General features: G+C 41.2%; 1 protein-coding gene and 1 long non-coding RNA gene across 4 annotated transcripts in view; one reads left to right on the top strand and one right to left on the bottom strand.

Moving 5' to 3' along the window:
- Positions 1–23,487, bottom strand: part of SUSD4 (sushi domain containing 4) — a 73,294-nt gene that overhangs the window by 3,127 nt on the left and 46,680 nt on the right. The window contains exons 4-8 of one of the 3 annotated variants that reach the window (XM_083733512.1): positions 22,195–22,374; positions 16,512–16,700; positions 2,701–2,892; positions 1,667–1,811; positions 321–703 (exon numbers count right to left, since the gene is read on the bottom strand). In XM_083733512.1, coding sequence (XP_083589638.1) covers positions 321–703; positions 1,667–1,811; positions 2,701–2,892; positions 16,512–16,700; positions 22,195–22,374 — 1,089 coding nt within the window. The remainder of the gene's footprint in view (positions 1–320; positions 704–1,666; positions 1,812–2,700; positions 2,893–16,511; positions 16,701–22,194; positions 22,375–23,487) is intronic. The other 2 variants (XM_083733513.1, XM_083733514.1) reach the window with 2 other exon arrangements.
- Positions 13,150–14,227, top strand: LOC310842250. Its single transcript, XR_014563041.1, has 2 exons — positions 13,150–13,421; positions 14,111–14,227. It is a non-coding gene; the product is annotated as an uncharacterized lncRNA (long non-coding RNA).

The following is a 23,487-nucleotide window of genomic DNA, read 5'->3' as shown; positions in this document are numbered from 1 at the left end:
CAAATGTTCAGTCGTTTGCAGTGGGGAACACGTTAACCCTCTCCTGCCATAAAGGAATTTTTAGGCACAAATCCTTGGTAGAATCTGATGCAAGGTGGTGGTGAAACTTTGAGTTGTAAAGAATTTGCTGCTGCTGTTGTTTTTTTTTTTTGTTTTTTGTTTTAAGTCAGAAGCAAAAGAGACATAGGCTGGAACAGAAAGAAAGACCCAATATGCAGTTAGGTTCCTTCTCCAAAGCACAATCTCATGGCTTCTTCATATGGGAAAAAAACCCTCTGACACTAAAACAAGCTCACATAATGTTCAAAAATCAAAATTACCATCTGCAATGTCAATGCTTGGGCTGGTTGATGCTACTTCCCCGGTGGTGCTATTGATAGCATCAGTTCTCTCTGAGATAGGATGTGCTCCCACTTGACACACAGAAGATGTGTACAAACTTTGAAGAAGTTCCGAAGAGCCTGAAATGCTGTCACGGGTATCAAATTCCGCTGGCAACCTGCCCAAGTCATCTGGCCCCGGATAAGCTGGAGGGTTCTGATCATCAGCCTGTAAAACATACCCCTGGCCAGCAGGGGACACACATCCAGGTGCCAAGGCATTCAATCCACTGCTCACAGCTTCATCGTAGGAAGGTAGCATCACAGGAACACCGTCCACCACCACGAAGTCAGGGCCACTGCTGCAATTCTCCTGAGCTCCTCTATATTGGAAGGAGAGAAAGGGGTGCGTGAGTGTGTATGTGAGAGAGTGTGAATGGCAGAATATCATCTTCCAGCAACGTATGAGGTTCACCACTTAGAAAGTTTTTAATAACCTGAAATTGAGGCAATGCATCATTAATATTTACTTCAAATATGCCCAGGTATCTGTTCAGACCGATAGCCATGTGCAATTTGTCACAATAAACTAAATAGCTCCAGCAAACTGGGGAAGAGGTGAGAGAAGGAAAGCAAGCAGCTGGGTGGCAAAGATAAGGAACTCTCTTATTCCTCATTCCGCACTGTGAACACCAGCCTACATTAAGATTCCCAGAATCACAAGTTAGGCTGGGAAATCCAGGGTTGGCAGTGAGAAAATCTCAGCTAACTTTCATGGCATACTGCATCTGTATTGTGCATTAAGGCGACGGACACATCAATTGCGAATGGCAACTTTATTTACTTTTATTAAATTTGTCAGTTGCTTTATTTTGCCCAGGGCAACCCAAAGCGACCTGCAACTAAACAAATAGACAACAAATCCCACATGAATACATTAAAACCAAGAGGAAAGAGAAATACTTTAAAAACATCCCACCCACTTCTAAAAGGTCACAGATAGTTAAAGGCCAAAGGCCTGGTTATAGATGAAGGTTTTTGCCTACAGATACATATAATGATGGTGCCAGGAGAACTTTCCTGGGGAGAGCATTTCACAAACAGGGAGCCACTGCTGGCAGCCACCCTAGTTTAAGATAAGAGGGTTGAAAGGACATTATTGATTTGCTTGTTCATTCAGAGCTTTTGTTTACCACCCTTGATGGTACATATAAGAGAGTGGTTCGCAATATTTATTAAAAAAGAATATAGTGCAGTAAAATCAAGTAAGGATTAAATACAGTACCACACTGCCAACTACTGGGAGAAGGAGAAGGAGGAGAACATAAGAGAAAAGCGTTACTAACCTTGGAAGAAAGCGTGCCTTAAATTTGGTCTGGAACATTCTGGCAAGGATAACTAACAGAAGCACCAGAAGAACACTGGTAGCAGTGAATGCCACAATCTTCCATGTTGTCAGGAGAGTTTCCTGTGTATTTGGCCAAGTTTGTTCTGTGGCACAAACGATAATGAAGAAGTGTCATGTTAGGTAATAATGGTTTAATACTTACTTTTAATTAGAGCCATAAAGGATCAGGGCCTAAATACTTTACAATCATGCAGATGACACAAAACTGGGAGGGGTAACTAATGCCTCAGAAAGCAGAATCGGGATTCAATATGACCTTAAGAGATTGGGGAACTGGGCCCAAACTAACAAAATTAATTTCAATAGTGATAAATCTCAGGTTCTACATTCAGGCAGGAAGAACCAGCCCATATAAGATGGGGGACGCTTGGATTGCCAGTGGAACATGTGAAAAGGGTCTAGGGGTCTTAGTATACCACCAGCTTAACATGAGTCAACAGTGTAATGAGCAAAAAAAACAAAAAAAAACAAAACAAAGCAATGCTAATCTGGGTTGCATCAACAGAAGTATAGTGTGCCAATCAAGGGAAGTAATAGTTGTGTTCTATTCTGCCTTGGTCAGACCACACCTGGAGTACTGTGTATATATAATATGTCCTTTAAAAATTATCTGCATATAAACACATCAATATAACAACAACCAAAACCAAAATAAATGCTACATTGGTAAGATTGTGCACTGTTAAATAGGGGACCCCACCTTTCCACTTCTATTTGCCTGAATGTTTACTGTCTAAATCAGGGGTTGTCAACCTGGTCCCTACCGTCCACTAGTGGGCATTTCAGGATTCTAGGTGGGCGGTAGGGGGTTCTACGGCACAAGCTGAATCCTCCTTCCATCAAGCACTGGTGGGAGGTAAGGAAATTTTACCATCAAGAAAGATGCATTAGTGGGTGGTAGGTATAAAAAGGCTGACTACCCTGGTCTAAACTTTCATGTACAAGTCAGGTTCTCAAGTTATTGTTTATTACCTGTTTTGACACAGTATACTTGATATGACGGAAACCATTCTCCATACTGGCAGGTGATATATTTGTAATCATTGGTGAGAGTGTAGCCAGGATCACAATAGAACTCAACCACAGTCCCATGGTTGTAATGCTCGCAAGGCCGCGGGTGGCAAATGTAATCTCCATGAGTCACCATAGGAGGTAGTGGACAAACTTGGACACAAAAAGACCAAACATACGTGAGGATGAGTGAGGTACAACATTGCATGACTGACATCAATAAATATAAACTGAATGCAATGTTGAATGATAATCATAATCATAATTTATACCCCGCCCATCTGGCTGGGTTTCCCCAGCCACTCTGGACGGCTCCCAACCGAATATTAAAAACACAGTACAGCATTAAACATTAAAAACTTCCCTAAACAGGGCTGCCTTCAGATGTCTTTTAAAAGCAAGATATTTGCTTATTTCCTTGACATCTGATTGCATGCAATCTCAATACACAAACAAGCTTGTGCACATCCCTTTATTTATGCCATTTACAAAACAATATATTAGCAAACTACAAGCCTGAGCCCTGTGCAATGGCAATTATAATTTTCATACCAAGGCAATAAAACTAACAAGACACAACCCAGCAGACTACAGAGCAATTTCTGCCTCTATTCTCCCAGTCATTATAATGATTATTTTGAAATGGTTTTGTGGTATCTTGCTTTATTGCACCTATGTATATGGCTTGGCACAAGCTTGAAAATTTATACGAGTGGGCACAGTCTATAAATATTTTCATAAATAAGTAAGTAATTAAAATGAGGGTTGTTGTTTTTTAATAGAAGAGGACTACCTAGGCATTCAAAATTCAGCCTTGACATCTCTAACGTAGTTCAGGCGACAGAGGTTTATCACCTCCAGCTCTTAAAGACTACAGAAAGCTACAAGTACACAAATAATTATTTCAGGTGGAGGAAGGGGAATAGTAGTTCAATTAGTTTATTGGTTTCGATAAATGTTTCCATCTCTACTGGAACTTGCTATTTGTCTGTGGTGCAGATATACATACACCAAACATTAAATGCTTCCTTGGAAAGAGGAAAGAAAGAAAAGTTCAGAATACAGAAGCACTTCCTAATACCATCAGGAAGGGATGAATGCTGAGTGCAATCCAGCACAAGGTCGGCATTTGTAAAACTCAATGAAATTGACGAAATCAATGAAGTACACAGCAAAATACTCATCCCACTGATTTCTGATTTGTTAAGGAAACCTTTCAATGAATTGTACTATACACCTGCAACAGATGTTAAGGACTGACCAAAAAGGTACATATGAAAAGAAACATCAACAGTTTTATATTTCGCCACCAGCATTTCGTTTATTTTATGAGGGTTGTTTTACAAAGAAAAGAAGCAAGCAACAGGTGTCTAAATTGGCATTTTGGTGTGCAGAGTATTATATAAACATTCACTAACACATCAAGTAAGGCAGGTAACTGGCATTCCTATTTTACAGATACAATTATTTGAATTCATAGTACTTTTTACTAAATATAGTTGTACATGCAACATTAGGAGCAGTTTTGCAGCTGTTTAGAAAGCACTGGATAATTTAGCTCCATACCGTATCCACACAGACTCCAGAAACTCTCCATTTACTCATTGCTAAAGAAAAGGTAACCACAACCACTCTCACTTAGATTAGGGCTTCCAGGCAAGGGGATAAAACTAATGGGCTGAATTCAGCCCTGGCGCCCTTCCTTTTACAATTTAAGAATGATCTGTTGCCAATGTTATATGCTGCATTAACCATATACACAGACTCAAAAGAACCCCCTTTTTTTTTTTTGGTCTTAGCATCATTTATGTAATGGATCTTTAGAGACTAGAAAGCAAATCCGCTACCTCAAGCCAAAATAGTTAACAGAACCACCCCCTTCAGATAAGTTCCAAAAGGACTTACTCTCAAGTAAGTGTATGATTGCACTCTTTGTGTCACAAGCTCTGCATACTGAATTCCTGCTCCTAGCATTTTCATTTCAATAGCTGAACTTGCAGAATATTAATTTATTATTAAACAGCAGCAGGTGCCTAGTGCACTGGAGATAGATTTGGGTTACCTAAAAAGGGTCAGACTCGGCTCCTTTCCAGGAAAGAGCAAATTTGTTCACTGTTTCCTTCCAACGGCTGCTGTATTTGGATTTCATGCCTCTATTATGCAGTAAAGACCTACTGCATAGATATAAATAATGCACGCATCAATTCACAACAGTAGATTTCCCACAGAAATCACAATTCAGTAACTTCTCCCTATGCATCTACTTACATGAATAATGTATTTCAAAAGTAATTCCCTACCCCACCTACCCAAAAAAGCACAACAAGACATTAAACGAACCTTCAGAAGAGCCTGATTGTAATGTGCAACACTTTCTACTCTGCATGCCCTGGAGACATGGCTTTGTTTGCATTTTCACTAGGCAAAGCTTTATAAATTATAATATCTGGAAACTAGAGCACATAATTCACACAGAAAGCAATATTCTACATCTTTTCCAAGCTGGACTCAACCTAAGGGAATGCAAGATGATTCATTAGGAAGGTCTGAAACGCTTTCCTTGTTTGGCTTAAAACAACTGCTCTAAATGGGAAGGAACCAAGGGAAAGAAACTGCTGATAAGCTCTCTCAACGAGCAAGCCTCTCTGACAAGAATAATCTTAGCTGATTAGGGGACACTCTATTACCTGCTGTCCCTAGCCATTTCTCTGCTTCTCTATCTAAACATCTTTGCAATAGTGTTGATTTGCAAGGGTCTGGCATAGATAACAGGCTGTCAGAGATGTGTCAATACAGAGCAGTGATCCAACGCCAAGCAACATGAAAAGATTTTCCACCAGAGAGATTAACTACTTTAAAGAAGCAAAATTTCAAGCCTGCAGCAATGCCACCTGCTGCCTCTTCTGACATTCAGAAAGGCCCAATGCATTGCCTAAACTGCGAAAAAGACTCCATGAACTGAAAGTGAAGACACTAAACATACTTTTCCTTATTTTTTTGTAACACAAGAAAATATTATTCAAAAAAAAACAAACTTAAAAAAACCAACAACAATATTAAGGAACCAAAAACAATAGAGTGGAAGTAAAATGAACAATGCCACACGGGCTCGTTTGTCTATTAGGAATCACCATTTCCAGATATTTGATTATAGAACAGCAGTGTGCAGGGATGAGCTCCCACAATTACCTCCCAATGAAGTCCTACTAGCACAGATCAACTGTCAAGCCAAATGTCTTCGGAAGACTACAAGAGGAGAGTCAAGGCACACACTAGAGTGGAAAGAACAATACTCTCTATCTGTGGTAATGAAAAGCAACAATTATGTTAGCTAGCGTGTTGTTATCTTTTGGAGAAAAGAGGATATGTGTGTATTTTGGACCTAGAATGCATTGGAAACAGACACAAATAACAATATATACATTTTAAACAGGTAAGGCAAATGCTATTTCATTATTATTATTATTATTATTATTATTATTATTAAAAAACAACCTCTTGCCTGCTGCTCTCCCCCCCCCAAAGTAAGGACCACAGATGAAAGAATAATGGAGCAGGTTTAAAAATAGCAAGTTATCCTTGATTCAAATTGTACTTCGTTCTTATTGCAGTTACACCCATGGGAATAAAGGCTTTCCATTCACTCAGTAATGAATTTTATGCTAATGCAGGCAAATTCAGTCTCTTGCTTTCCAAAAAATCTGTGTGTGCACTAAGAGACACATTGTTATATTTAAGCTCACAAACTGAGATATTGATATTTTAATTGATAACCTGCAGGCTCGCACAGGCCTTTTGAAAAGAAGTCAAACAAGTGAGCAATTCTATGACTAACCCTTTTTAAATCCAAGCAGGTGCTGGACATCAAACAGCCTGTAATATTCCCAATTCTCTTCCCAATACACCGTACATCAATAATGCTAGAAGACTGAGCCATCATCTGTCAAAGCCACTAAAAACATTACTGCTTCATTCAACATTATTAGCGTTAAGACCAATCTTTTGCAGACTATTAATTCAGAATAGAAAGAACCGGTTAGGCGATGCCTTTGAGATAGTCCTGTGCATTACAAAACTTCTAGCCTAACCAAATGAAGTGGGCCCTGCTGTGCAGAGTGCTTCTGCCCAGAGCTCTAGTCAGCTATGCTTTCTTTCATAATACTTACTTCCACCCTCACTTGAGTCTTCTGATTCACCCTGGCACTTTGTATTGTGTAACACTGAGCATGCTCAGTCACAAGAATGCAAGATGAGCCTACTGGATTGGGCCAATGGTCCTTCTAGACCAGCATCCTGTTGCCACAGCGGTAAGCCCTCCCATGATTCCCAGTGGAGATAGAATATAGCTATCTTCCATGAGTTGGTCTGAGCCTTTTAAGCCATCTAAGTTTGTGGCCATCACTGCTTCCTTGGGGAGTGAATCCTCCATTGGGCTGAGGTTTGTTGTTGTTGTTTTTTTGCAGCAGGGGGAGGGGGGCTGCCCCTTAGGCTGTATTCATAAGCATTTTTCAACTTCTACTAACCTAGCCCTGTTTTGGTTACATAACCTGCAAAAACCATGAGCTCATTAGTAGCGTTTATTATTATACAGTGGTACCTCCGGTTTACCAACAAAGGTCCGTATAGTTAAAGCCATGGTTTTCCCAGTAGTGATGTATGGAAGTGAGAGCTGGACCATAAAGAAGGCTGATCGCCAAAGAATTGATGCTTTTGAATTATGGTGCTGGAAGAGACTCTTCAGAGTCCCATGGACTGCAAGAAGATCAAACAGCCCCATGGACTGCAAGAAGGAAATCAGCCCTGAGTGCTCACTGGAAGGACAGATCGTGAAGCTGAGGCTCCAATACATTGGCCACCTCATGAGAAGAGAAGACTCCCTGGAAAAGACCCTGATGCTGGGAAAGATGGAGGGCACAAGGAGAAGGGGACGACAGAGGACGAGATGGTTGGACAGTGTTCTCGAAGCTACCAGCATGAGTCTGACCAAACTGCGGGAGGCAGTGGAATACAGGAGTGCCTGGCGTGCTCTGGTCCATGGGGTCACGAAGAGTCGGACACGACTAAACAACAATCACCTTGGGTTACATACGCTTCAGGTTACAGACTCCGCTAACCCAGAAATAGTACCTCAGGTTAAGAACTTTGCTTCAGGGTGAGAACAGAAATCGTGTTCCGGCGGTGCGGCAGCAGCAGGAGGTCCCATTAGCTAAAGTGGTGCTTCAGGTTAAGAACAGTTTCAGGTTAAGAACGGACCTCTGGAACGAATTAAGTATTTAACCCAAGGCACCACTGTACATTGAAAGCTGCTGCCTGCTAGGGCTGGTGGGAGAAAGGACAGGACAGCTTACAGCAGGTGGCGCCAGCGGTAGGCAAAACACACTGGACAGAGTAGTTTACGTAGTGGCGAGAAAGAGGTTGAGGAAGGGGAGGGAAAGAAGCAGCAGCTTTTAAGGGATGAGAGGGGGAAGGAAGTGCCAGACAAAGGGCTAGGAGGTGGCAGAAATTGGCTAAAAGGTGGTGCTGGGGACTTTTTTGTGCTGCATTGCAAGAAAGGAAGGTGCTGTCTTGCAGTGCAGCACTGAAACCAACATGATCTTGTCGTGGTTCCCCCCTGCTCCTGCTTTCAATGAATTCAACACCACCTGCCTCTCCGAAGTGGAGTGTTGGCTATCAGTTTCACAACTAAAATGCAGCAGTGATCGGTTGAGGCATCCTGCGTGAATTCTGATTTGGTCAGAGGCAGCAGTGCTTCTGAACACCAGTTGCTGGAAACCACAGGAGAAAAGAGTGCTCTTGTGCTTGGGTCCTGCTTGTGGGGCTTCCTACAGGCATCTGGTTGGCCACAGTGAGAACAGGATGGTGGACTTATCGATGGGCCACTGGCCTGACGCAGCTGTCTCCTCTTAGGATTAGTCCTAGGCCACAATCAGAATAAGATAGGTGGATATATTTTTGAAGAGCTTCCTGTGGATCTGTTGTGGGAAGGAAATAACTGTGTCATCCTGACTGGCTAGGTGTTTCCAGCGTCAAGGAAAGAATCACAACACTATTTTTTCTGAAACACAGTACATCCTTCCCTTTCCCTAAAGAGTAATGGGGCAGTGCCAGGTCAAGCAACAGAGACTCCAAAGCAGAAAGACATGCAGAGAGTGATCATGACATGGAAGAAGGGGAGAGTTTAAGCTCTGGGGCAGGGGTAGGCAACCTAAGGCCTGTGGACCAGATATGGCCCAATTGCCTTCTCAATCTGGCCCACGGAGGGTCCGGGAATCAGCATGTTTTTACATGAGTAGAATGTATGTTTTTATTTAAAATGCATCTCTGGGTCATTTGTGGGGCATAGGAATTCGTTCATTTCCCCCCAAAAAATATAGTCCGGCCCACCACATGGTCTGAGGGATGGTGGACCGGTGCCCATGGCTGAAAAAGGTTCTGACCCCTCCTCTGGAGGGAAGCGGGAGACTGATTGCTGCTGGTGAGCTAGTGCCCTTGTTGTTCTTATGAAAAAACCACCACTGATATTACTGTCCCACAGACTGTAGGGTACTTGCCTAATCTATTACCCATTAAAAAGGGATGTATATTTTTTGTCTTCTTGAGAAGGTATCTAGGAGATAATGGGCCACTTTTGGTCTTCATTCTGATTTTACCAGGCATTGTGATCCAAAAGCATCTTTCCACTGTACAAAAGAAGCAGATGGCAGCAGAAAAAGCAATTCAAGTTCCGCAAGAGATCCGCCTGCATGGGTTTAGAACCAACCAGATAATCTATTTTATTAGCCGAGGAAATGCACAGGAGCCCTTGCTGCTTAAACCTTTGCTTCCTTTCGTGAGGTATATCACCCTTCAAAAATGCTTTAGAGCCTTTGAATAAAAAGGCATTACATTCCTCTCAAATCCAGATTAGCTGCTGTATTACAATGCCCTGGAAAACTGCTGTTCAAAATACTCTGGAAATTATAGAATGCTTTTCAAAATAAGCCTAACCTATTATCCCAAACAGAGGGAATCTTGCCTTCCTGACAGATGCATCCAGCAGTTAATACAGAATTTTATTCTTCATTCTGGTTTATCAAGTTTACAGTTCCATTCCTTTTGCCTCCAAGATTATAGTGCAAACACACTCACTATGACCAAAACCTTACCAAATGCATTTTTCTCAATTGTTGTGATGCCATAGAATATTCATTACATATAATTGATAAAACGAAGGTCCATTATGGGATATTACAGATTTAGAAAATGCAATGATAAAAAGACAGAGGTTAAGGTTATGGAGCAAAATGTATGGAATTATTAATTGCTGTGATATTTCCATTAATACATATCAAAACATGGGTTCAAAACATGAACCTTGTTATTTCAAATGATGTATGGAATTGGGGCTATGTACAAACTATATATATTTAAAGCACATGACTTCCTCAAAGACTTTTGGGAACTGTAGTTTGTTAAGAGTGTTGGGAATTGTAGCTCTGTAGTGCGGTGGGTAAACTACAGGTTCCCATTATTCATGTGCTTTGTATATATGGTGTGTACACAGCCTGGATGTGGCAAAATGTCCCACATCAAACACTAAGTTTTGTTGATGGTGGTACTTGACACCTGTCAGACTGAATCAAATATACCCAGGAGTGGACAACAAATGTAAAACATCAAATGATGTATTTTGATCATAATCTAAAATAATGGTTTTCTGGACAAAAAGCTTTACGCAGCAGAACTTCATAATAAAATTAAATATATATTTGTCTCTAAAATAAAGAAGATTCATTTTTTAAAACGTAAGTACTGTATATAAAGTCAAAATGTGTTCTAATCAGTTTTTTCTATCTTTCTAAGCAGTGCAGAATGTTATTCATGCAAGCTGTTATTCATTAAGAAATAAAGCAGAACAGTTAAAAAAAAATTGTACATCTCTGTATTTAAAAGTGCTACCAGAGCCATGAAATGGGAATCTCAATTTAAAATCTCAATTTATATTCCAAGCAACCTGGGTACAAGATTTGCATCTGAATACTCATTCAGGTGAGCCAAGGCAAGTTGGAATATCCTTGCATGTGAGACTGATGCTCTGAGTGGGAGAGAGATATTATTCCACAGACTGTCCTAAGAAATACAACATCCCTAATTAAAGAATTGATATGACTGCATTGCCATATTTAATTGCCTCTAGCACAAACATAATAACAGTAGCAAAATCTAAACTACTTGTCAGGCCTGGTCGTTGTCCTCTTCAGATCACCACACAAACGCTTCTTGTTCTTTTATAACTTTTTATTGTGTATTAACAAAATAATCTTATAAACAGTTCTTAACTATTCTTCCTCAGAGTCCCTTGGGGAATGCTTTCTCCCTCTGATAAACTGGAAACTTCTAACTCTTCCCTGACATCACCCCCTCCCCTAAGCCCCCCTTCCTCCTCCTCGCTCTCCTCTGTTTCTGAAGGACCGAACCCTATGAACTCTTGTTCCTCGCTATCTCTCTCTTCAAAAATTTCTTGAAGATGCCGGTTATGGGGTTTGGTCTTTTCTGTTATTTGACGAAGTACTAACCAACTGTATAGAGGTATAAGAGTCTGTACTGGCTGTGTGTGAGCTGAATAAATAAGATGAATAAGGCAGATTCAGTAATCTCTACCAAGTCTAAATGTGATGTCAGTACTCCCTACATACACACACACACACACACAAAGAGAGAGAGAGAGGGAGGGAGGGAGGGAGGGAGGGAGAGACTCGTTGCTGTACTTGTATACTGTTGTGAATTTGTGGGTGACAGACCTTTTACCCTCTGGACCCAGAAATTTCCAAAGGACATCATTTATAACTCTGAGGATGCCCCTGGACCCCCTGGAATCTCACCCTGCTATGGAGACTGGGGTGGCATGTAACAATAATTTTCTGTGCCATATAACTTTGTTTAAATAGGTATCTATGTTTCTCTAGGTCCATGGGCTTTGTAAGCAGCAGAGTAGTCCAAAATGTTGAGGCTTTGGGAGTTAGAAGAAATGCAGATTCCTGTGTAGGCATTGAAACAACAATAATGTAATTTATCCAGTAATACCAAATAAAGTGGAACTTAATCCAATCTTCTAAAAATAAGCAAGCATCCTGCAGCAAAAGATACAGTACTAAACTATTCTTTTACAGCAATGTTGTCAACATTTATGTGAGCAAAATCATAGCCCTGTTGAAATATAGACTAGATGGGGCTCACTATTTCTCTCAAAGAATGGGCACGAAGGGGAAAGGAAATAGAAAGGAAAGATATCGCATCAAAGTTGATTAGGGGATCTATTGCTAATGTTGACAGACAAGTTATATAAGGACAGTAGACATTTCCCCTTCAGCTTTCCATAGAGATTTCAAAGTACCAAGATTAGTCTCTCAAACCTCTGACTGGGAGAAGGCTAATCTGACTAGATTTTGTGCCTTATTTATTGCTAGCATTTGCAACATTTAATATAATTAAAAACCAAACCACACACCTAAAACTACAGAGAAAGCTGTAAAATGGGGTTGGTGCAGGGAAGCTTGAGAACAATTATTTATCCAAGTGGGTGATTATGACAGGCACGCTCTCCATCATAACCTCCAAACTGAGTGAATTCAGGCTACCACCACCTACTGTTAATTTTTATGTTCCATGGCTTGATGGCTCTTTTAATAGCTGTTTTTTAAAAAATGCTAATTATACAAATATCTGTAATGGCAGTTGGAGGTTTAAAATTGCTTTGGATTTATATATGATCACTTTTAGTTTGTTGTTTTATTTAATTGAACCAATTCTTATGTTTTCTGTTCTATGATATAAAATGCCTTCAGATCCCATAGTATAAGGCAATAAATAAAGTACAGTGGTATCTTGGCTTACATACACTTCAGGTTACAGACTCTGCTAATCCAGAAATGGTGCTTCAGGTTAAGAACTTTGCTTCAGGATGAGAACAAAAATCATGTTCCAGCGGTGCAGCGGTAGCAGGAGGCCCCATTAGCTAAAGTGGTGCTTCAGGTTAAGAACAGTTTCAGGTTAAGAACGGACCTCTGGAATGAATTAAGTACTTAACCCGAGGTGCCACTGTAGTAACAGCAGCAGCAGCAGTCTGGAAAATGAAATAATCTGAGTATCATTCAAAAGTAACTATAAACGGCATAATATTGACTTTTAAATCTCTGTGTTAGCTGAGTTTGAAGCTTTGACTGACAGTATAGCTTCTAATACAGGGGTTAGCAAACTTTTTCAAGAAGGGTCAGTCCACTGTCCCTCAGACCTTATGGGGGGCGGACTATATTCTGAAAAAAGAATGAACCAATTCCTATGCCCCACAAATAACCCAGAGATACGTTTTAAATAAAAGTACAAATTCTCCTCATGTAAAAACACCAGGCAGGCCCCACAGAGATGCATTTTAAATAAAAGGACACATTTTATTCATGTAAAAACACGCTGATTCCTAGACCACCCGCGAGCTGGATTTAGAAGGCAATTGGACTGGATCCGGGCCCTGGGTCTTAGTTTGCCTACCCATGTTCTAATACGTACAAAACCTTTAGTGGGAATAAAGCAAAGAAGGTTTATCCACTGACCTCGTGCTCAATCAATCAATATGGTCCAAGATACAAAACGGTAATACAGCTCTCCCTCCATGACAAAAAGCAAGCATGCTTATCCTTACATAAAATGTAAGTTCAATATTAAAAGGCAGGCCTCAGGGAGTAACCAGCTCTTCTCTCTTATTGCCTAACCCTTTAGCACAATTTGATAGTCCAAGGAGGAGGGGAAATGGATTTTTCAAAAGATATATGTTGCAACACTTTGGGGAAGAAAATGCAGCTTAAAAAAAAAAAAATGATGCTTAGAGATTTGATTAACTAGAAACTGTACCAAGGGGTTTCTACACAGAACACACAGGTGACAGTAGGAATAAAGTAGTGATTTAGTTTGACAACCCTATTATCAAACTGGAATAGAAGCCATAAAAAGGAGACGCAGATAACAAGCCAATATTTTGTTCTCTTAGCACTGTATTGTGTGCATGGCTTCAAGATTATAAACATTCAGCAATGGAGAGGTGGGAAGGGGGAGAAGGATATGCAACAGGAATGAGTCACTTTGCAGCCTCTGCCCCCTGCCTATACAAAACTACAATGTCCACAGATGGGGGAAAAAATGTGTTTGCAAACTTACTACAGTATGGCATATTTCAAAACACTTCTATTATTTCAGCAGTAATATGCTTTCCTGGATGCCATAATGGAGTGGGGGGGCAATCAAATCGGGTGTTTATATGCACAGATATGACAGCCTTCAAAAATTGATAATATAATTTCATTTTATTCATGTGACACTAACACAGTATTATTTTATTTAGGTTTATTACCAGTTGAAATGCGAAAAAACTGTCTCCGAAAGAAGAAAAACGCAAACCTTGCAAACGTATTATAGAGTAAGAAAGAATCCTACATAAACTAGGCAGATTTTGAAAATTCTTCTTATCTCTAGTGTTTTTATTCCACATACAAAATACTTTGCACTTATCTGTTAATACTGAACATTTGTGTATGTATATACAAGCTACAAGCAAAATACAATACAGGTGTAATTCCATAAATATTTGCACCAGTGTTAATGCACAGATCAAGATAAAAATTGACACGGTAAAGGCCAACTAAACCAATTTTCCTGACCTTCAGCAATACCAATTATATCCAAATCATTCCTGACAGATCATCTAATTATCCTTTTTTAAAAGCCTCCAGTGTTGAAAATCTACATGTTCACATGAATATTTGTTCCTCTGCCAAACCATTCTTGATAGACAATTCTTCCTGGTTATTAAACCCTTAATTGATCCATCTTCCAATTTAAACCTGCTGCCTGTATCCTCCCTTCTCACCACTAACCACAGGAAGCAACTTTCCCCCATCTGTCCATATTTAGGAACATAACAAGGAAATAACAAATGTAATTTCTGGAGCCAGGGGCTAAAGGAAAAGAACAACCCCACCCCTCTGTCACAGATGCACTATTCGTTTTTAGAAGCCAAGCAGGGGCACTGAACAAATTTCACAGGTGTGTTGTTTGTACAGCACACTAAACTGTAACTTAGTATTATGTGCACAAACAAGAATAAACTGCATGGGTATTAAGTTAGAAAGAAGTATCAATAGAGTTTTAATTTCCACACCCTGCTTGGTCAAATCTTTTGGCGAAGCTTGACAACTGGGACACAGAAAATCAGTCACAGGTACTCATTTTTCTATTCGACAATGCATAAGTTTAAGACAAGTTTTTTTTACTACTTGTATTATCATTATCTGTAGAACTCCAGAGTTGTTTATACTGTTTGCTTTTTGTAAACTCTCTGAAAACCAATAAAATACAGTTTTGAAAGAAGAGGAAGGAAAGATGTGAGAGAATCAATGGGGGCTTTGGACAACTGAAGGACAACAAACCAAGGAAAAGCAACACTGAAGACATATTGCCAAAATATTACATTGTAAGACTGTCATGCTCATTCTATAGGACTGAAGGTGATACAGTTCAACACAGTGCCAATGAACATGATCCCTCCATCTTCACACAAAAGTGAGCACCTACATAGGGCAATTCTTTTCAGTTGGTTAGTTGTGCTGAACACTATCACTAATAGAAGTTCCTGCAGAAAAAGGTTTCAGAGCAAATCAATAGGTCCAACAGCAATGATTCACCAGGATCAGATACTGTTTCATCCAGGGTTTTGAAGAAACTTAGATGTATGAAATTGTTGAATGATTGGAAGTGATATGCAATCTCTACACCCCCCCCCTCCCATTGGCCTATGTACTGGAAGGTTAGGAAGTAGATAATGCACTACAAATTCTTGGAATAGGCTTGAGAAATGATCCTGAAAACCAGGAGTACTATTTCAGATGCCATGACTGAGGAGGACATATTCTCAGCAAAGTTTAAATGGAAGCATTCTTTTTTATACATTCACATTTAAATTTCAAAAAAAGCAGTGTATTTTAAGGGCATTTGTTTGTACTTCAGAATAAACTACATTAATGTTATTAGTATTCAGACAAGGACTCATATTTGCTGGACTTGTCAAGAAATGCCAATTGGTGGAAAGACCGAAGGACAGAGGAAAAGCAGAAACAGTCTGTTCTCATGGGCATGTTTTCAGTGAGGCACTGCAAAGAATGTGAGGTGGTCATGGGCACACATTTTGATTAAAAAAAACAGGTGAGAACAAATGCGGGCAGGGTGGGGGGAATAGAGACAATAAATACATTCAGGATAGTTATCGCGGGGCGGGGGTCATATTCAGAAGAATCAAGTGGTGTCCAGTCCCCTTGGAATTGTACCACTTCAGAATGAAAATACAGTGGTACCTCGGGTTAAGTACTTAATTTGTTCCGGAGGTCCGTTCTTAATCTGAAAATGTACTTAACCTGAAGCACCACTTTAGCTAATGGGGCCTCCCGCTGCTGCAAATAGAAGGCATGGAGGGTGTGTGTGTGACCTGAATTGGCACTGCAGCAGCAGGGAGAGGGTTAAGGGGCTTTTTTCCTCCCATGTCAGACTGGGCCCACTTTTGGATCCCTCACCCCAACACCTGCAATTTATTTATTTAAAAAACCTTCCACATAATAGTTAATTGTGTGAATAGAACATCTAAGTTTGGCTCTAGAGGAAGGTGAAGTAGAAAGTCATTAAATGAAGTAAAAAATATACCAGATATTATCTGACAAGTAATAAATGTTTTAAAAAGATATAAGATGTTTTACCTTCCACATCAAGGCACCTAGGTGGGCTATCTGACCAGATAAGGTTATACATGCACTCAAGGAACTCTGTCCCCTCTAGTTTATATCCAGGAAAGCACTGAAAATATATCATAGTTCCTACTGGGAAGGAGGACTCGAACTCAGATATGTTAATGTAACTATGAGGAAGAACCAATGGCCTCAGGCAACCTGCAAATTAAGAAGAAGGAGGTATCTTATTATGAGACGCTTATTTTTAAAACATCCCAATTACAGCTATCAGGCTAAAATATATTTCCCCTTCTCTCCCCACAGCGAATGTTACTCCTGCTCATCTGACTCGACTCTCAGATTCACCCCGCAATGTGCCAGATCACTACTCCTAATTGTTTAGTGTACAGCTGCAGCAAATTATAATATACTGTCTGCAAAATCAGCATAGGTTTAATTAAAAATGGCAGTATTTTTTCTTTTTATACATTCTGCCCCTCCCCTTCAGTTTCTAGTTTAATAATTATTCTTTTTCACATGGAATCCTTCATTTTCAGACTGATACTTATCAAAACAATTGCTTGTTCACTTCAAAGTGGGATACTCAGCATCTTATATGTATTGTAATCGGTGAAATGCAGTTAAGAAAGGAATACTGGCTAGTTCCAACTAGTTGCAATGGGTCTGAACATCCACACTAAGAAGCTTCCACAGTTACCCACTAGCTGCAAAAATATTTAGGCAAGCAAATGGATGCTGCTTGAAAGGAGAACTTTGTAGTGGGCAGCAAACTTTATTCTTACTTTCTCCATCAATCAAAACAGGCTCAAAAATTCGTAAAACGATCTCAACGAGCACCACGTGCATTTTGTGGGCCTCCTATTCTGAGCTTCATTTAATATAATAAATGTAATGTACTCTTGCAGCCATACACCAACATATTTTTAGCTGGCAACAAAAGATCCCCAATGAGGATATTTCAAATAGGAACTTATAGGTTGAACCCAGTGTTAGCCATCATAGTCAAAGTATTTCCACTGAAGTTAATAGACAATTCATTTCAGTGGATCTACTATGAGTAGAAATTAATCCAGTACAACCCTATGTGAACATACCAAAAAGGTACTTAATTCTGTGACTTTTGTGACTTTGCCATTAAACACACACAACAGTGTATTATCTGTTTTGAGGAGTACACTTGGTTTAAGTTTGCTTACAGTGTCAAAAGGCACCATGGCTTTGTCTATTATTTTGCATCTAGTCGTAGTGCAATTTGTGCCCTCTCAGCCAAGCGTAGCCCATTTATTGTAATTTGCCCTGCTTGGAAACTTTAGCTAACAGGGCATGGCAGATCCCCACCTGACATGGATGGGAATGTCAGTCATCTATCTGCACTGGCATCCAATTCCACAGCATGAGACAAGCTCCAGATTTACCTCAGAAACCGCCTCTTCTCCTTATGCTACAAAATTTTTCTAGACACCAAGAATACATTTTTACCATCACCCCGACTGTGCAGATGCTTATAACTGACACTAAGGTATTCTTGCAGGCCGCTTCAGAAATATGCAACTTTCTTTTTCTGGACATTTAAAGTACAGAAACTTAACTGCAAAGGAATGCTGCCACCTTGGTGTTGGTGATCAGAGTATGTAAAACCTGTTCTTCATCAGCTTTGTGTTTCCAGGACCAACTGAAAGTGTAGGTTTTGACCTAAAGTACAATTGGGGACCAAGTTATTGGAAGGACGTACACTCAAATGGGTCTTTCCCAAGCATGAATATTTGCTCATTTTGTTTCCTTGGTCAGTGCCATGGGAGAGAAGGCCTTATTTGTGGTTGCCCCAGTTTATGGAGCACTCTCCCCGTGGAAATGGAGAGTGCCTCAACTTCTCAAATATATAGGAGGGTTTATTTCAGGCAGCTTTCCCCCCTCTTTTAAGTTTTTCTTTTATAAGCTTAAAATAGAAAGCTACTTTAAGAAGTATAGCTCTTTAGCAGCGAGAATCTGCACAGCTATTTATTTTTAATCGAACTGTGTTTTAAAAAGTTTGTACAGTTGCCATTTTAATTATATAGCTGTGTTTTAAAACTGTATTGTGTTTTTATGATACATAGGGTGCCTTGAGTGGGCTATACCTAAAAAGGCAGTCTATAAATAGATTTTATAAGCAAAAATAGAAACACCTCTCCCTTCTAGGAAAAGAACAAGAGAATGGGAGCATGCCTTAGGGCTCACTTTTCCCTTACCTGCTCTCCAATACTTTTAAAATAAAATATATCTGCTCGTTTTCACTTATGGCAGGAAAGCATAATAGACACTGCATAACTGGGTTACTGAGGAGCTCCGGAAAATGAAGCGGGATCTCAAACGGCTAGAGCGAGTATGGCGACGGACTGGTGACAGAGCCTCAAGAACATCTTATAGGACACTTATGAAAGCCTATGAGATGGCAATGAAAGCTGCTAAGAAATCTTACTTTGCAGCTTCCATTGCATCCGCTAGCTCTCACCCGGCTCAACTTTTTAAAATAATTAGGTCAATAACGTCCTTAGGAGGACAACCAAATTTAAGCACAAATTCGACCCACAGCTGTGAGGCATTCGCGAGTTTTTTTGCGGAGAAAGTCCTGTTGCTCCGCCGTGACCTCCCTGCCAATTTAGATACAGTGACTGAACTGGAGGCCCCTCAACTGACTTCAGGTCCAGTGTTGGACCATTTCGATCGGATACTCCCTACTGATGTGGATAGATTCCTCCAAGTTGGTAGGCCCACCACCTGCCTCCTTGATCCGTGCCCGTCTTGGCTGATTAGGGAGTGTCCAGATGTTGCGCGGACCCCCCTGGTTGAAATTATCAATTTGTCCCTTGACACGGGGACATTCCCAGGGGAACTGAAGGAAGCAGTGGTGTGTCCACTCTTAAAAAAAACTTCATTAGATCCCTTAGACCTATCCAATTACCGCCCAGTTTCAAATCTTCCATACCTGGGTAAGGTAATTGAGAGAGCGGTTGCTGAACAGCTTGGTAGGTTTCTGGAGGAAACATCGGCATTAGATCCATTTCAGTCCGGTTTCCGTCCTGGTTTTGGGACGGAGACGGCTCTGGTTGCCCTAACAGATGATCTCCGTAGACAATTGGATCGAGGCGGGTCAGGACTGCTGATCCTTTTAGATTTGTCAGCAGCCTTTGACATGGTCGATCATGATCTTCTGGACCACCGCCTCGCAGACGTGGGGATACAGGGCATAGCCCGTAACTGGTTGTGCTCTTTTATCTCTGGTCGGGGACAGAGGGTGGCACTGGGGAGGGAAATGTCGTCGCGCCACTCCTTGGTGTGTGGAGTGCCGCAGGGCGCAATTCTCTCCCCAATGCTTTTTAACATCTTTATGCGCCCCCTTGCCCAGATTATCCGGAGCTTTGGGCTGGGCTGTCACCAATATGCTGATGACACTCAGCTCTATCTGCTGATGGATGGCCACACTGACTCGGCCCCGAACACACTGACCAGATGTTTGGAAGCTGTGGCTGGATGGTTTCGTGGGAGCCGATTGAAACTAAATCCTTCGAAGACAGAGGTCCTATGGCTAGGTCGGGATGGCATGGGGATGAGGGACCAACTCCCTTCTCTTGCGGGGGCCCAATTAGTGCCATTGCCTTCCGTTAAGAGTTTGGGTGTAATCCTTGACGCCTCCCTTTCCATGGAGGCGCAAGTTACAGCAACAGCCAAGGCGACATTTCTCCACCTTTGCTGCATCAAGGAGTTGGTCCCTTACCTTTCCCGCCCCGACCTGGCCACAGTGATCCATGCGACGGTCATCTCCAGGCTTGACTACTTCGCTCTATGCGGGGCTGCCCTTGAAGCTGTCCCAGAAACTCCAGCGGGTACAGAATGCTGCAGCGAGACTCCTCACGGGGTCTCTGCCATGGGAGCATATTCACCCAGTGCTTTTCAAGCTGCACTGGCTCCCGGTGGAGTACAGGGTCAGATTTAAGGTGCTGCTTTTGACCTTTAAAGCCCTTCACGGCCTAGGACCCTCGTACCTACGGGACCGCCTCTCCTGGTATGCCCCACGGAGAGCCTCAAGGTCCATAAATAACAACACCCTAGTGGTCCCAGGCCCTAAGGAAGTTAGATTGGCTTCAACCAGAGCCAGGGCCTTTTCAACTCTGGCTCCGGCCTGGTGGAACGCTCTGCCTCATGAGACCAGGGCCCTGCAGGATCTGATTTCTTTCCGCAGGGCCTTTAAGACAGAGTTGTTCCTCCTGGCCTTTGGCTTGGAGCCAATTTGATTCCCTCCCTCTCTTTCCCCCCCCCTTTCTTTTCCTTCTCCTCCTGCGATGAGGCTACATTTTAATATCTTAATGTTCCATAATTTTAATGTTGTATTTTATTTTTGTTTTTAAGTTGTAATCATTCATCTTGTTTTTAATATTGCTTGTAAGCCGCTCTGAGCCCGGCCTTGGCTGGGGAGGGCGGGGTATAAATAAAAAATTATTATTATTATTATTATTATTATTATTACTCCACCAAAAGTAAAATCTGAAACCTTTTTAAAAAGTTTAAAACCTAAAACAAAGCAGTGCACACCTTAAAATAAAGCTTTCCCTGTCTAGCAACAGGGGCAACTAAAATGTAGCTAGAACTATTCTCTAAATATATATGCAGAAAAGTTATTCAGTGTACAGTAAAGGTAAAGGGACCCCTGACCATTAGGTCCAGTCACGGATGACTCTGGGGTTGCGGTGCTCATCTCACTTTATTGGCCGAGGGAGCCGGAGTACAGCTTCCAGGTCATGTGGCCAGCATGACTAAGCCGCTTCTGGCGAACCAGTGCAGCACACGGAAACGCCGTTTACCTTCCCGTCGGAGCAATACCTATTTATCTACTAGCACTTTGATGTGCTTTTGAACTGCTAGGTTGGCAGGAGCTGGGACCGAGCAACGGGAGCTCACCCCGTTGCGGGGATTCGAACCGCCAACCTTCTGATCAGCAAGCCCTAGGCTCTGTGGTTTAACCCACAGCGCCACCCGCGTCCCTTCAGTGTACAGTAGGCATATGCAAACTTTATACAAATCTATCATCTTCCACCCACTCTTTAGGGGGCATTTTATCTTCTGCGGTGATGTGCAAGTGGTCATCCTAAAACAGAAGTTGAATTTTTTTCCCCACACCTGTGGTTGGTGCAAAACATAAAAATGGATGTGGCCAGAGACATAAATGGACAAAGTAATGGATGTTACTTTTTGCTTTGTATAGGAAAGCTACATTTCAGCCACTCAAAAGCCAGAGGTTTCTATCCATACACTGCCCCGCTCCCTTCATCCAGGAAGCAGAAGACACTGCCACAGTTCAAGGACACCTTGCAGCCAGGCAAGAGTATTTGAGGAATGCCCAGTACAGTGTGTAGGGAGAGAGGTAGGGCCTTGGGACTGAGCATAGCCTGGGCAGAGTCCTGAAGACTGGCCAGAGTGCTGAGCTGAGGTTCCCTACCTTTGTACTAAACCAAGCGGCATGCAAATATGTTTTTTGCCCATGTTCATTGAAAAAAAAGTCATTTGGCAAAAGGTACTGTATTACTGTAGTAAGAACTATAGGTAACCATTATCTCTTTCAGCAGTAAAAGAAAGAAGAAATAAGAAAGATAAATAGGCATGTTACACTGAGACAAGGCGTAAGGTCTATAAAAGAGGATGTTCTGGTGTACTAAACCTTGACAAATGGGCAGATTATCCCACGTTCCATCGTCTTGACACACTGAAACCATGTTGTCTAAATCAGGGTAACGGATCTGGAATCCTTCATGACAGCTGATTATTAATTTATCTCCAGTCCCGTATGTCTTGTTATGAACCTCTGCATCTTCAACAACAGGTGCAAGGCAATCTGTGGCTTCATAAAGAAATTATATATTATTAACTTAAACGTCAAATGTTGACCAGCTATGTGAAAACACTCTTACACAAAGTCAACCCACAATAGCAGTTATTCTTAGAAGAATCTGCAAACTTTTGTGCCTAAGCTGATTTAACACCACACTTCCATTAGCATCAAGACTATTATAGGATATTACATCCTGTGAATTATAGGCAAGTTCTCAACAATCTTTAATATTGTATGTATAGTTAAACTACCTTTACAGCAAAATAAAAATACAACCACTCCATCAACAATATTACTATAAAGAGTAAAAAAAACACAACTGGAGGTATATGAAGAAGAGTTTGAAATCATTTATTATTATTATTATTATTATTATTATTATTATTATTATTATTTACCGGGGGGAGCAATGGTGCCTACCTGAGAGGTGCCAGAACTGCACTCCAGCTGAAAAAAAGCACTGCTTACATACCAAACTTATCTGCTACAGTATTAGACTAACTGAAAGCTAGTAATATGTCTTCCCTTTTATGAAATGTATTTTTAAATGATGTATAAATTTATAATGCGTCAGTCACATCCATCCCCATCCTCAGTCATCTTCAAACCTCAGAGCGCCTCCACAGCATCAGATTATTTCAAATCCCTATTTACTTCTTTGCATCACAAGTGGCATTAAAAGGAGTGTTTGCATATTTATACTTTAGTTTCCTTCTGCTCCACATTATTATGGATTAGCTTACTCATTCCCTTTTCCCCCCTTTGTGATTTGCACAAGAGTCTATTACAAGCTGCAGCACAAAAGGACATTTAAGGTCAGGAGCTCAACCCCCCCCCCCACCTCAGCTCTATATCTATCCTATAGATTAGTCATAAAGCGTGTATGTATCAGTTGATTAATAGCAGCAGCAGAGGCTCCTGCATTCTTAGCTGGAAAAGGGGCGGCGGGGGGGGGGCAATTTTCACAGATTCCCATCTCAGCAGCAGCCCCCAGCACTGCATCCGACAGCACTCTGGTTGGCCTCCTAATTCCCTTTTTGGGAAACCAAGGGAAATCTGTGATATGCTGATGTTTGGTTTGTGCTGGGTGACGTGAGCGGTCTGCTGAAATAATCAGTTACA

This window comes from Podarcis gaigeae (genome assembly GCF_964106915.1).
Source record: "Podarcis gaigeae genome assembly, chromosome: 3".
NCBI lineage: Eukaryota > Metazoa > Chordata > Lepidosauria > Squamata > Lacertidae > Podarcis > Podarcis gaigeae.
This window is presented reverse-complemented; position numbering and strand designations above follow the sequence as displayed.